This window comes from Maylandia zebra, linkage group LG12, assembly GCF_041146795.1.
Source record: "Maylandia zebra isolate NMK-2024a linkage group LG12, Mzebra_GT3a, whole genome shotgun sequence".
In the NCBI taxonomy this organism is placed as follows: domain Eukaryota; kingdom Metazoa; phylum Chordata; class Actinopteri; order Cichliformes; family Cichlidae; genus Maylandia; species Maylandia zebra.
The window spans coordinates 9,085,716-9,100,294 of NC_135178.1; the positions used below are offsets into that span (position 1 = coordinate 9,085,716).

Below are 14,579 nucleotides of genomic sequence, written 5' to 3' on the forward strand. Positions count from 1 at the left end.
GCCGAGGTCGAGATCAATTCTAATGATATGGAAAAAATATATATATACTTTTCTTCTGTTACAGAGCCTATGTGTATACTGAGAGGGAGGTTTTGCTGTAGGGATTAAGGGGATCTTTCTGACACACAGTGCAAGAGGAGATAGTGAACTGAAGACCTACATGAACTTGCTTATTCATAGAGGAATTAGACAAAGCTTATCCAAAGACAGAGTGAACCTGCACACTGGTGAATAAGCAAAAGAAGTGCAACTAGAAGTTTTTAAATGTTAAAATTCCAACATTAGGTTTGAAGACTGACAAGAAATTGATTGAATAAAGGATGATCTTTTATGCAAATAATGGATACAGATAATGGGTACATATATTCCTGAAAAATGTTGCATTTTAATTTGTTTCTAATCTCTAGCAGCTTGTGTGGATGTTTAGTTCACAAATTTATTCTGCGATGGAAGTTCAGAGGAAAGCAAGTCTTCCCTTTCAGTTATGCCCCGTCGATGCTTGCACAGTTACATGCTGTCCAGTACAATAGATCTATTGGCACTGAGCAGCTCCACTGGAGCAGCTCAGAGTTAAGGGTCTAACTTGGGGGCACCAAAGTGGTGGTTAGGAAAGATGGGAAAGCACTGCTCTTTATTTTCGCCACAATGGAAGGGAGGTAAAGGTGTTCATATAGAGGTAAATGGCCATGGCCATAGTGTGGGTATAAGAACAACATTGGAAAGGTGGCCAGATTTAGAGGGCCATGAGCTTCACGAGAGCACTAACAATATCCACTCTAGTGTGATTGTAGAGTACCCAGACTGGGTCAGATGTGAATGGCAGCAGCAGAAGGTTGACCAGTGACATTACCTAATAAAGGGAGACATGACACTCACTAAGGGGAAATCAAAGTTACATCAGGAACTGACTCTGAGCCCCTTCTTGTTCACAGTAGTGATGGACAGATTGACAGATGGGATCAGACATGAGTCTCTGTGGACTACGATGCTGCTGACATTGTGATCTGTAGTGAGAGTAGGGAGCAGGTGAAAGAGAATCTGGACAGGTGGAGGTATGCACTGGAGCGAAGATTAATGACATTCAACAGAAGCAAGACAGAATATGTGTGTGAATGAGAGAAAGACAGGTGGAGTAAAGATAGTGAAGGTAGATGAGTTTTAATACCCGGGGTCAACCGTCCAAAGCAACAGACAGTGCACAAGAGAGGTGAAGGAGAGTGCAAGCAGGGTGGAGTGGGGGGAGACGAGTATCAAGGATGATTTGTGACAGAAGGATAGCAGCAGGAATGGAAAGAAAGGTAGATGGCACTGAGACATGCCATGGTGTATGGTTTGCATATGGTTACACTGACAAAAAGACAGGAGGTGAAGCTGGAGGTGGAAAAGTCGAACATGTTGAGTGTATCAGAGGAACAGAGTGTGATGGAGGGAAATGATCCACTGTGGCGACCCTCTAAATGAGCAACTGTTCTCATTAGATTTGACAGGTAATTCCATACATGCAGTTCTTATGTGACTTTAGATTATACTTCAAAATGACTGCCCAAATTGTTACTTGGTGGCAAGACTTACTTCCAGATGGACTTTGGTCAGAGCCGCTGGTGTACATGGCCTAAAAGCGTATTTTATTTAGTTTGCACTATGATTCAGCCAGATACTAGGAGAAGTCTATTCATGGCTTTGTTCCCGCATGGCTCAAGGTCTCCATCTGGAACTTCTGTCAGCGCACAAGTTCCCCTCTATTGACGGCATCACATGCATGTGTGCTGTATTAATGTGGGGTAAGACACATATGGTGTTTCAATCTAAAAAAACCAAACACCTTCAGGGATACCATTGCTGGAACATATTCATGGTGTTGCAAGTAAGAGACTTGATTCGATAGTTGCAGAAACTATCCATGTTCAACATGTGACTAAAATCCAACCTAACCCCAACTCTAACCCTAAGTTAAGAGGTTAACATTCATAATAATCTAAAAGCCTCAGGATGCTTCATGGTAGACACTATAGCCTAAATAAGTTGCAATCTTGAACTAGTATACAGATATAGCATTTTTAAAAAGCAAACACAAAAGTGAATCCCTGTGAGGTCCAAGTCATCGCTGATGCAGATGCTAATCATAACCCATGATATCTGAATATTTATTTGTTTTTTAAGACTGTGTTTCACGGTCTTGGCAATCAGGTGACAAAGAAATTGATCATTCTAAATGAGACACACCAAAACTGTTTTCCATTACTGGTGGCTGTGGCTCAGGTCGTAGAGCAGATCAGCTACTGATCAGGAGGTTGGTGGTTCAATTCCCCCAGTCTGCATGCCAAATATCCTTGAGCAAGATACTAACCCCAAATTGCCCTCCGATGTGTTCATCAGAGTGTGAATGTTTATTAGTTGCACTTGAGTTTAGAAGTGAATGGGTGAATGAGGCATGTTGTTGTTGCTTTGAGTGGGAGAGTAGAAAAGCGCTATATAAGAATCAGTCCATTTACCTTCCAATAAATATTTACTCTAAATTAGAGTTACAGTTTGAGGCAGGGCTAAGATGGCCTCAAAGTGGTAACACATGTGCTATATTTCCACAGGCAGTATTTCATAATAAGCTATGCTGATGGCTGCCTAGGACTGGGCCCATTCATCTCTATGCTGAGCTCACCAGTGGGTTTGTCTATTGACATAAATGACAATAACCTAGCTGGCCACAATGCTAATGTTAGCAGTTAGAGCAGGATTGCACAATTCAGTGGGCCAATTGCCTCACAGCCAAGAGCAGGAGAAGCAATCAATGCTCTTATGAATGTTTTGTTAGTCTTACTGATTCACTTAGAGACATTTGAACTTACTTATCTGTTCCGCCACATTTTACACAGTTTGCATGAAAGGGTGTTTCATCATGCCTCACTTAATCAGACTAGCAGTACAACAATCTTTTGCCTATTACTCATACCTTTACTTCCTGAGCTTTATGAATGGGAACTATCATACTTTAAACCACAATCTCCTCTAACCTCTGGGGAATTGAAGAAGCTATGATTGCTCTAAAAATGTAAAATCTAGCTAAATAATTTATAGACAGTATAGTTGGAAAAGTCCATACAACTCAGTTTACATGCTGGCGGATTACTTGAATGTACTGGCAACTGTGCCTCAAATCAACTTTTACATGCAGCAGGTTTTATTTCTGATACTTTAAACCTATTCAGTATAACTGGTCATATTCTGGTGGTGAGTTGGATCAGGTGGCGGGGGAAGACGCTGGACAGACCTGGTGCACCTAAACGCGTAGTGAGGGTGTGCTGGGAACGTCTAGCAGAGGCCCCAGTCCGCGGGATCTTCAACGCACACCTCCGGCAGAGCTTCAACAGCATTCCGAGGGAGACTGGGGACATTGAGTCCGAATGGACCATGTTCAGCGTCTCCATTGCCGAAGCTGCTGCATTGAGCTGCGGCCGCAAGGTGGTTGGTGCCTGCCGTGGTGGTAATCCCCGAACCAAATGGTGGACACCAGAGGTGAAGGGAGCCACCAGGCTGAAGAAGGAGTCCTATCGGGCTTGGTTAGCCTGTGGGACTCCGGAGGCAGCCGACAGGTATCGACAGGCCAAGCGGAATGCGGCTCGGGCAGTGGCTGAAGCAAAAACTCGGGTGTGGGAGGAGTTCGGAGAGGCCATGGAAAAAGACTTTCGGACTGCCTCGAAGAGATTCTGGCAAACCGTCAGACGTCTCAGGAGGGGAAAGCGGTGCTCTACCTGCACTGTGTATAGTGCTGGCGGAGCGCTGCTGACGTCGACTGAGAAAATTGGAAGGAATACTTCGAGGACCTCCTTAATCCCACTGACACGTCTTCCGAGGAGGAAGCAGAGTCTGGGGATGAGGGGAATGACCCGCCAATTTCCGGGGGCGAGGTCACTGAGGCAGTTAAACAACTCCTTGGTGGCAGAGCCCCTGGTGTTGATGAGGTCCGCCCCGAGTTCCTGAAGGCTCTGGACGTTGTAGGGCTGTCCTGGTTGACACGCCTCTGCAATGTTGCGTGGAGATCAGGGGCAGTACCTGTGGACTGGCAGACCGGGGTGGTGGTCCCCATCTTCAAGAAAGGGGACCGGAGGGTGTGTTCCAACTACAGGGGGATCACACTCCTCAGCCTCCCTGGGAAAGTCTATGCCAGGGTGCTGGAAAGGAGAGTTCGTCCGTTAGTCGAACCTCGGATACAGGAGGAACAATGCGGTTTTCGTCCTGGTCGCGGAACACTGGACCAGCTCTTTATCCTCTCCAGGATACTTGAGGGTGCATGGGAGTTTGCCCAACCAGTCTACATGTGTTTTGTGGACTTGGAGAAGGCATTCGACCGTGTCCCTCGGGGTGTCCTGTGGGAGGTGTTGCGGGAATATGGGGTGTCTGGCCCATTGCTACGGGCCATTCGATCCCTATACAACCGTTGCAAGAGCTTGGTTCGCATTGCCGGCAATAAGTCGGACTCGTTCCCGGTGGGTGATGGGCTCCGCCAGGGCTGCCCTTTGTCTCTGGTTCTGTTCATAATTTTTATGGACAGGATTTCTAGGCGCAGCCAAGTGGCGGAGGGCTTTCGCTTTGGTGGCCTCAGAATCTCATCTCTGATTTTTGTAGATGATGTGGTTCTGTTGGCTTCATTGGGTGGGGGCCTCCAGCTCGCACTGGAGCGGTTCGCAGCCGAGTGTGAAGCAGCGGGAATGAGGATCAGCACCTCCAAATCTGAGGCCATGGTTCTCAGCCGGAAAAGGGTGGAGTGCCCACTCCGGGTCGGGGATGAGTTCCTGCCCCAATTGGAGGAGTTCAAGTATCTCGGGGTCTTGTTCGCGAGTGATGGGAGAAGGGAGCCGGAGATCGACAGACGGATTGGGGCTGCAGCTGCAGTAATGCGGACGCTGCACCGGTCCGTCGTGGTGAAGAGGGAGCTGAGTGTAAAAGCGAAGCTCTCAATTTACTGGTCGATCTACGTCCCTACCCTCACCTATGGCCACGAGCTGTGGGTAGTGACCGAAAGAACGAGATCGCGGATACAAGCGGCAGAAATGAGCTTCCTCCGAAGGGTGGCTGGCCTCTCCCTTAGAGATAGGGTGAGAAGTTCGGCCATCCGGGAGGGGCTCGGAGTAGAGCAGCTGCTGCTCCACATCAAAAGGAGCCAGCTGAGGTGGTACGGGCATCTGACAAGGATGCCCCCTGGGCGCCTCCTGAGTGAGGTGTTCCAGGCATGTCCCACCGGGAGGAGGCCCCGGGGCAGACCCAGGACACGCTGGAGAGATTATATCTCTCGGCTGGCCTGGGAACGCCTTGGTATTCCCCCGGATAAGCTGGAGGAGGTGGCTGGGGAGAGGGAGGTCTGGGCCTCTTTGCTTAGGCTGCTGCCCCCGCGACCCGGCCCCGGACAAAGCGGATGAAAATGGATGGATGGGATGGATGGATGGTCATATTCTACTAAGAGCTGCATTATGTTAATACAAAGTCAGTATTTCCTAACCCACATCAGAATAAAATCCCTTTATTTCCAACCATCCCTTCTCTTCCACTTATCCAATCCCTTTATCCCTTTATTTTCAGTGGTCAGAAATCATTAGCAGGGTTTTTAACCGTGAAACAGCTACTAGAATATATGCTACAGCAACTCCATGGGATTAAAGACTAACAAATAGAAGTGGATAAGAAGCAATTCATTAAATGCAACCATTGTGTCAACCTGAACCTTCTTAAACATTACATGCAGTGATTGGAAATATGCTTTAAAAACAAAATGCACAGCAATAACAGCAATACTTTAAACATGCAGTCCGAAACATCAGAGTGTTTAATGACTGAACAATTATATGACACAGTTACACTGATTAAATTCAGTTAAAGAACTGGAAATGTGGCTTATGTGTAACTGGCCTGCACATTATATGAAAGCAACAGGAGTCTGTCCACTCTTGTGTTATCTTCAGCCTTCCCCATTATTCAGAGACAATTATAAATTGATATTTGTTTATACATTAATACATTTTTGATTCACATGCTAGCGTTACTCTTATCAGCTTATACACATATACAGCTAATGATGCTTCCAAAAACAATAACAATTAAAATCACACCAGGTTAGTAACCGTCAGCTACACTAACTGAAGCGTTTTCTGATGTTACCAGTAGATTGTACACACTGCAAACCCAAACTAGGACAGAGTTTTTACTGACTCCATTGTTGCTGCCAGTATAATGGCACATGTACAAGTAACATCAAACTCATTCACCCCATTCGTATTCCAAAGTCCATCAAAACTAACAGACACTGCAAATATTAGAAACTAAAGCTAGTCGCTAGTGACTTACAGCCGTGTGCAAGAAAGTGTTCTCTTGATAGTTGTTTAAATCTCACTTTTTGTCAGTTCTCACATATATTCAAATATTTCCCTATTTCTTCATAGACAATAAATGCCATGCGATGTGCCACACAAATACCAGATATAGAACTGAATCGCTTTGTTCTTTCTGTATTTGTTCATTAATTGTTTTAATCCAAACACAGATCAGCTAACAGGTATGGCAGAATTTCATCTTTACAAAATTCAGATCACTACAGTACTGGCAGTCTAAGACACACCCTGTCGTACATTCCCCCATGTGAGTCAGTCAGCCACACGGATTAATGAGTTTGCCTACTGAACTCAGGTATGTATAAAAACAAACATTTTTTGGACAGAAAACCCCCACATTCAGAGTATGCAAGGCACATTAAAGCAGAACTCCATAGAAGCTGTTTCTAGAAAGGTCTCTTGTAATACTATTCATAAAATCTCAATGTAATGCTGGATTAGTGATCTTAGCAGAACAATCTTCATCTCCGCTTGAGGCTAGCAGCTCCAGGCTGCATTTGCCACAACAAGCATGAAATACCATGGCCTGTGGCTGTGAACCAGCATTTCACGGGAAATGCTGATGCTAGTAGAAATTATGAAATTACAATTAGATCCACCCAATGTGAGTGCATGATTCTTTTTAACTCATAGACTCATAGTGTTAACATAATGTTGTAACGTTTCACCACTCATCGTGACTTCTTCAGTCTCAGCTGACTGCAGGTTTCCCCAATCCTATAAACAGTACACTTGCATAATGACTGAAACTAGCACCACTGAAGGAACAATGGGCTGGGAGGTCAGTTCCTAGATCATTGATATGCAAATTCTCATGACCAATTGGTCCCCAAATGTATGTTCATCAGAATCAACTTTTGGGGATGCCTTAAACCTCAATTTCCTCTAAAGCGAAGAGAAAACTTCACTGATTCACAAAGACTGCATAAAAGTCATTTCACTTCTCACTTAATTTATTACCTCATAAACACTTTAAGTGAAATGAAATTATCATCTCAATCATTTGTTAAAAGCCTTCTTCAGTTCTGAACAATATTCATGCTATTTAGAGCCATTTTGAGAGTTCAACAGGTGAAAAGCCTTTGGACATGGCTACATCGTGATTGTCATTTGTCAGCCTTTTCAGCACCACAAACCTAAAACAGTGCAGATGACACATTTGGTGCAGAGCCCACAACTCAGCAAATACTACATGTTACAGACTCTGACCCGCGATGTCGCTGGGGATAAAATAAATAAATAAATAAGTAAATACGAAAGCCAAACTATATTCTCCTGAATAAACATGTACACTCAAACTGAACACTTTAGAGAATACAAATCTGACATTTTCCCCCCGGCACCTCGTAGACTGCTTGTTTCAGTTTGGTTACATCAACAAAAAATAAAGCAATGCCTGCAAGCACAACCCCTTCATTTTCATCACAACTACAGTCCCCTAGAGAGGAGGGTATTACTGTCACCCACCAACCCCCCAGTGTGTTGAATCATCCCATGTGCATTAGCCAACGGAAAATGAAAAATAACTTGAGACAAGTTGATCTTTCAACTGTACATTTATTTCCAAAAGGCTGCATATACATTTGCAAATTCTACTGTACAGAAAACATCCAAAATGTCCATAATTATAGATACAGTATACCGCAAAGCTGCCCTGGCATTACCAAACATAGCTGTTCAGCACTAGAAAAGCTCTGCAGCCTATTCATTATTATAATCTTAAATACTTTTTTCAACTTATATCTTTAATGTAAGTCAGTATGATTAATTGTTCTTTTTTTTTTTTATCCCCATCTGTACTTTACAAACATTCACCATTTACAGTAGTTAAACAAGGCACAAGAATAGTGATATGAAGCCGAAGGCCATGCGTGAAGCAGGAAAGAACATCGGACCAACCAACTCAGGTGACGGGAAGTCATGGATGCAACAGTGAAGGTTTTGTCTCATGAAACAGGGTTAGTCTTACACCAAAGCATTATACACAGTGAAAATATGTTTGTGTAAGAGTGTGTATGAGCTCACTTATCAAAGAACTGAATTTCAACGTGTCAATGGGATACAGTAGACACAGCTGATACACATCCAGGATGAAGGTGCACGTTGAGTTTGCTTGTGTGTACCACACAGACAAGATGCTCTTGATGCGACATAAGCCACCGCTAAGCATTACAAAAGCACACGTTTCCTTTTCTGACACTCCACTTGTAGGAATGAAAAGCAAACTCCAGTTAGTCACAATTAAAAGATAAAAAAAAGACAAACAAAAGATTACCTTTCATATTCTTCACTTCACAAGCTTCAATTACAGAATAAATGAATTGAAACTGATTACAAATGCATAGAAATGATGCAGGGAAATAAAAGCGGATGGATGTAACCTTTCACATGTACAGTGCCAGCGGTGTATTCCAGGTGACCATATAAGTTGTGATGAACCACCGAGCAAGAGTTTGTTTCCCTCTCTTTGTTGCAAAAATAGTCAAGAAAATTGAACTTAGATGAAAAATGCTGAAGGACTAGATTCACAGGTAGGGAACTGTCTATGTACCTTGATCAAAAAGTATCAGCACCTGGACCATAAAAATCATTTGGTTAGTCTTCTCTTCTGCTATTCTTAGACTGCTGTGTGGAACTGCTATTAGTTGTACCCAGCATGAACAGGAGATCAGCTAGTTTTTGATTTTTAGGGGCTGAATCCCAGTGTTTTCCCAGTTAGTATATCTGTAACTTTGTCAAATAATAATTGATTTGGTTATTATTTAGTTACAGTAATGTAAGCAATATAGTATTGCCTGTTGTGTTGTTGTATAACAGTGGCAGTGGTTGATCTTCACTTGTTGCATCAGACCAATTTTGTACTTGCTAAAGACAGGGCGATAAAGAGCTGAAAATGGTTCAGTTGTTATAATGAAGAATTCGTTGTTTTCCTTTTCCTGATACAAAAGGCTGAATAAATAAACAACAAAAAACAGCATTTATAGTGCCTCAGTCATTTAGTTTATCTATAGCCAACATTTTATTATTCTGAGTAGGCTAACATCTATAACTCTGTATGTTTTAGTAATACCAATGAATGTCAATGCTGGGGATTGGTCTGAGATTCTATTTTGTTCATTTTTATCCAAATCTGTTACTGTTACTAAATTTCACTATGCATTATAATGTAGAGGTTAAAAATGACCCATTTTCTGTTTCTCTGTCTTGAAAATGAAAATTTGAAGAGTTGGTATTTGATTGAATGCTGAAATGTAGCCTTACTGGAAAGTGGCATGCTTATTTTCAAATAAAACCAACACACAGTTACAGTACATTTAATGGTTATTGTCACATTAGCGTTCAAAGATCATGTTACAGGAAAAAACACAAACAAACAAAAAACCTTTCATCTAAAATATTCAGCTACAGTGTTCTTCCCAGTAAATCTACCTTCGCTCTAAATTGTGTTCAAATTTGCTTTTGGATAGAAACCTAGCTATAGCACACTCAAAATTGCACACTGTGTGTCTTTGTCCTGATAATGATTTAAGAGTTGAAACAGGTCAAATCTGACATGTTTTAAGGGACCAAATGCTAAACATCTGAATTATACCCATACTTAACTCCACTCTACTTACCTGTAAGTATACCAAACACACATTTTTGTATATTAGCTATTCAGGTTAGCTTAAAATCGTCAGATTATATTGTAGTTTTGTATTTTCTTTCTTTTTTTCTTTTTTTTCATTTCTGACTTGTGTCATTGTTCTTTCCAGTTTAGTTTTTATTAGTTTCAGTCTTTTTAATTATTATTGTATGTATGGTATATGCGAAAGGCATGATTTAGAAAAATCAGTGCTGATAAGCAAAAAAAAAAGAAGTTTTTCTAATAAAAACACAGAGTTTTTGGAAAGCAGATGACTCGTACAGACATCCAAATCCAAAACCAAATCTATCAATGTTTCAAGTTATGATAATAAATTTTATCAAGCTGACAAATAAAAACTAAGAATATTGCATTTATCTGGATTCTTTTTTAGTTTCAAATTTCAGATAATCATTTCAGTTAGTTTGATTTTTACCCTCACAAGTCCAGATTTATATTTTGATTTTGGTTAACAAAAATGTTTATCTCGTTTTATTTTTAGGTTTAGTTTTGTTTAAGTATAATATTGATAATAGCAATATTACCAACCTTCTGGTCTACATGTCCACATTACGTTTTATTTTACATAAAACAATAAAAATGTATCACCCACTCTGACTTTTTAATGCTGCCTCTGCAAACAGTCTAAAAGCACACAAAACCTGGCAATTAGTTTTTTCAAAATAAAGTACATTTTCTTTTGCCAACTTTTTATCAAAGTTAAATTAAAGTTAGATTTCCATACAGTTAGCGTGAGGCCTGTAAAACTGTAAAATCATAAGCTAATGTTGACAACAGGATGTTTTCAGAAAAATTCAATATAGGTGCCGGTTGGGCTGTTCCATTCGCCTGCTCTCTGTGTTACCTCATTGTATTTTGTTTTTATATCAGCCAAATGTTTTTTGGGTAGATTTATGTCTGATTTATAAAAGTTGTACAAAAACAGCTCCCACAAGTCTCACCAACAAGTCTAAGTAATATATTATAACTTAAAGTCACTTAAGACCTTAAACAACCTTTTAGATATGTGTGATAAGTGTTTAGTTTGGTTAAAATTCAGGTCTGTTTTCCCCTCCTGCCATCATTCAACTATTCTAACCTTCCACTACAGCTCCACTCTTGTCACTTGCTGGCACTCTTCTGTTTCAGTATAAATTAGTGAGACTCTCGGTGGAATTTTTCATTGCTAGGCGTACAGCAAAGGACATTCCGTTCACCAGGGTTGCAGACAGTGGCACATATCAGAAAATTCTAACCTGAAAGTTCACGGCTAGAGACTGCCAGGAGTACGTGCGAAAATATAATTTTGCATAATTTGGCCTTATTCACCCAGCATGCACCTCTCTGGCAAGGTGAAGGTTGTTATGAGACCCGCTGTGATTTCACTCATACAAATCTCTCCGCTGCAAGAACACTGGGTGTTGTTTTTGAATATATCTGATGTAAAAAATACATCAGATATATTCATCAGAAACGTTTCTCCCACAAAACGCTACGTCCAGATGAACAGAATCAACTTTTGGAGATAAAAAGTACTTAATTGAACCTTGAATTAAGAGTCTTAAATAATTACAAAAACACTTTTCTACAAACACCAGCTAAAGCTCTGACAGCTTCAACCTTAGTGTGTGTTCAAATATAAAGATGAGGGGTTAACATTTCAATCTATTCTGACCTGGAGGTCATCAAAAGTTTCACTTACCATTACCTCACATGACTATGACATTTTCCCTTATTCCCTCAGCATGGCGTAGGATTTATATACCTTATATACTGTTACTGTATGTTATATATGTCTGACACTGTCTGTATTCCTTTGTTGTTTTTTGAATAATATGAAAATATGTGACCTCTACAGCCGCGAAATGTCAGTGTGGTGTGTGAGTTGTGTACTTGTGTGGGTGGGTGGTAGACATGGGGGCAGCTGGGTGTGTCAGGGCCTGATATGAGGTCTGTGTGACGGGTGTTAATGGTGGGAAGTGGATGATAAGACATAGCGATGACCTCTCCGCGGTGCCAGGAAATGATGTTTTACAGCTTCCTCCCTCTCTATCTGCCGCAGGAGGCAACTGTAATGAATTGTAATGCCACGGTTAGAAATCTCACTCTGCCACATTACGCCACAACCAACGGCTCGTTTTCTTTCTTACTTTTTTTCCGAGTACAACTGGGGATGATATATTTATGATTATTTTTTGCATAAATGATCACATAAGTGCTGAAATTTCGGTTTTGGGATTTTTTTTTTTTTTAAATAAAACCAGGTGATTTTGAAGATACCTGCCTTGAAAGTTCACTATCACAACATTTAAGCAATCAGGAGCTTCCCATTAAAAATATAACAGTGGACATTAAAAGAAAAGAAAAACTAGCTTTTAAGTGCTTTTTCATTTGTTGACACGGGAAGGGGAGTGTCAGATCAAACATAGGTGACTAACATTACGCCACAGTTGTATCATCTTATTTGCATATTCAGACTTATATGCAAGCGTGTGGACTGCTGGAAAAGGAGCTCCCTTCTCCTCTAACGCGGTTTCAGACAATAGCAGACACAAAGGGGAATAAATTCACATCAACCTAAATTAAAAGAAGTTAGAAACAAACAGAAAGGACTGAGTGGAAAGGCAGACAAAGATTTACAGTCCAGCCTCAGACGGGTTCTTAAAAGAGAGGGGCAGATCCACAGCAGGTGCCAGCTCACCTCGACCTGTTGTGATCGGTCGCCGTGTTGAACACTGGCACCGTCTACTCACCTCGTGACCTTCTACTGCACCGCCGCAGTGTGTTGTCCATCACTGACTGTGTGCGTACACAGATATATACGTCAGTCTGTCAGTTTTTACTGGCTCTCTCTCCTCTCTCAGCCCGTGTATTCAGAAGCGCAGTCCTCTGTATTCTGACTGGTTAGTCTGCCTGTTCCGTACAGACTGCTTGCTTCTATGTGAATGGAGTCAGATTCGCACTCGTCCTGGTCCTTGGGGGAACTTTTGGAGTGGATCTTTCCAATCTCCTCCAGGGCACTGGCTAGAGAGTCAAGGTCAGAAGTGTCCTGGTGACGAGCCTCCCACAGGCTTAGTATGACTGCAGACGGACTCCGCTGCTTTGCAAAATACCCCAGGTTTCTGTAGAGGAGCACATACAGGAACATGAAAGTAACTGTTTAATTACAGATGCCACATACAAGGAACTTGCAAAAGAAAACAAATGTTTTAATGACTTTATCAGGTGGTCTTAAAGTTTAAATGTAAATGTGTAAATCTGCTAGTCCATCACTCGTGGTAGTTCGCCTGCTTCCTATGTGCACACATGCTACAGGAGTCCTTACACAATATGACTTTTCATTGCACAACCAGTTAACCAGAATCTACATATAAAACTGTATGCTTGTCACTGTGTGCCTATTGGTTAGTCGCTAGTAACAGTCACCTACATAACACTGTAAGATATTTAAGGCCCCATCAACTGTCAATCAAATGGTGAGAAAGGTTTCACTTGGGAGACACCCACTTCATGTTACTAACAAGTATTTTGCCTGATTGCGCAACAAATCATTGAATTTCACTGACATTCCTCTGTCGTTACATCATTGCTGCTCTCCTTTTTGTGCACACCCCGCCTAACTTTAAAATCATGGAAAATGATCATTATGTTCTGCAGAAGCACTTACTCAGGTTCAGCTAGCTGATGCATGCCCACAGTAGAGGTTCACGTCAGCTCTTTTTTTAAGCCTACTGTATCCACATACATGAATTAGCACAACATTTCTTGAATGCTGTGATGGAATCAGCAGAGATGCTAATCATGTCGCGATGATGGATTGGACTGTTACTGAGGCTATAATCTTGCCAAGACCCCAGTCACATAGACCTAGTGACTGATTGGTGACTGCCTGGCAACCTGGTTGCTAGGGGGGGAAATGTATTTCCTTAAAAGCTGCAAGTAGCTGCTGTGCAGGAATCATGCAGGAATAAAGACAAGTTAGTGTCCCCCTAGTAACCAGCTAGGGAAAAATTTGTGTTCTTTAACTGGCTGGCAACCAATTGGGAAATACAGGGTGCTTTCAGTATATGGAAGCAGTATATGTAAGAGGAATAAAGAAGAGGCATATGGTGCTGCAGCAAAAGTTGGTACAGAACATCCCAATTGTCTGTTAACATTCAGCAACTACTTGTGGTTGTGAAACTGTGAATAGTGTGATGCAAATAACAAACTGAGATCATTTGCCTTCAAAGCAAATGATCTGGTTTCAGCAGTGAGGAATAACTTTAACCAGCAAGCTCCAAAAACCACTCACCAACATGCGCAGAGGATGCCTAACTTGCATGGAAAAACATTTTTGATCTTTCGAAGCAGTTTCTAATTTATCAGACTTGATTGGTGAGCCTTTAAATGCAGTCTTTTGGTCTTGTGACCATAAAAATTAATGCTGAGGCTTTTTCCCTGTTCCCTATCATACACCTAAAATAACTAGCTTCTTGAAGAGTTTAGTCCAGACTGGCAGGGCTATAGCAGTGCCACTGACATTAAAATGATCCGTTTTTGTGTAAAGTGTTTGCTGCCCTTAAAGAACGAGAAGA

General features: G+C 41.6%; 1 protein-coding gene across 3 annotated transcripts in view; it reads right to left on the reverse strand.

The window, feature by feature from the left end:
• Positions 1-7,914: 7,914 nt before the first annotated feature.
• Positions 7,915-14,579, reverse strand: part of unc5db (unc-5 netrin receptor Db) — a 294,402-nt gene continuing 287,737 nt past the window's right edge. For 2 of the 3 annotated variants that reach the window (XM_004565812.4, XM_004565811.4), the window contains one exon: positions 7,915-13,124. In XM_004565812.4, the coding sequence (XP_004565869.1) occupies positions 12,863-13,124 (262 nt within the window). In that variant the 3' untranslated portion in view covers positions 7,915-12,862. The remainder of the gene's footprint in view (positions 13,125-14,579) is intronic. The other variant, XR_013101098.1, reaches the window with a different exon arrangement.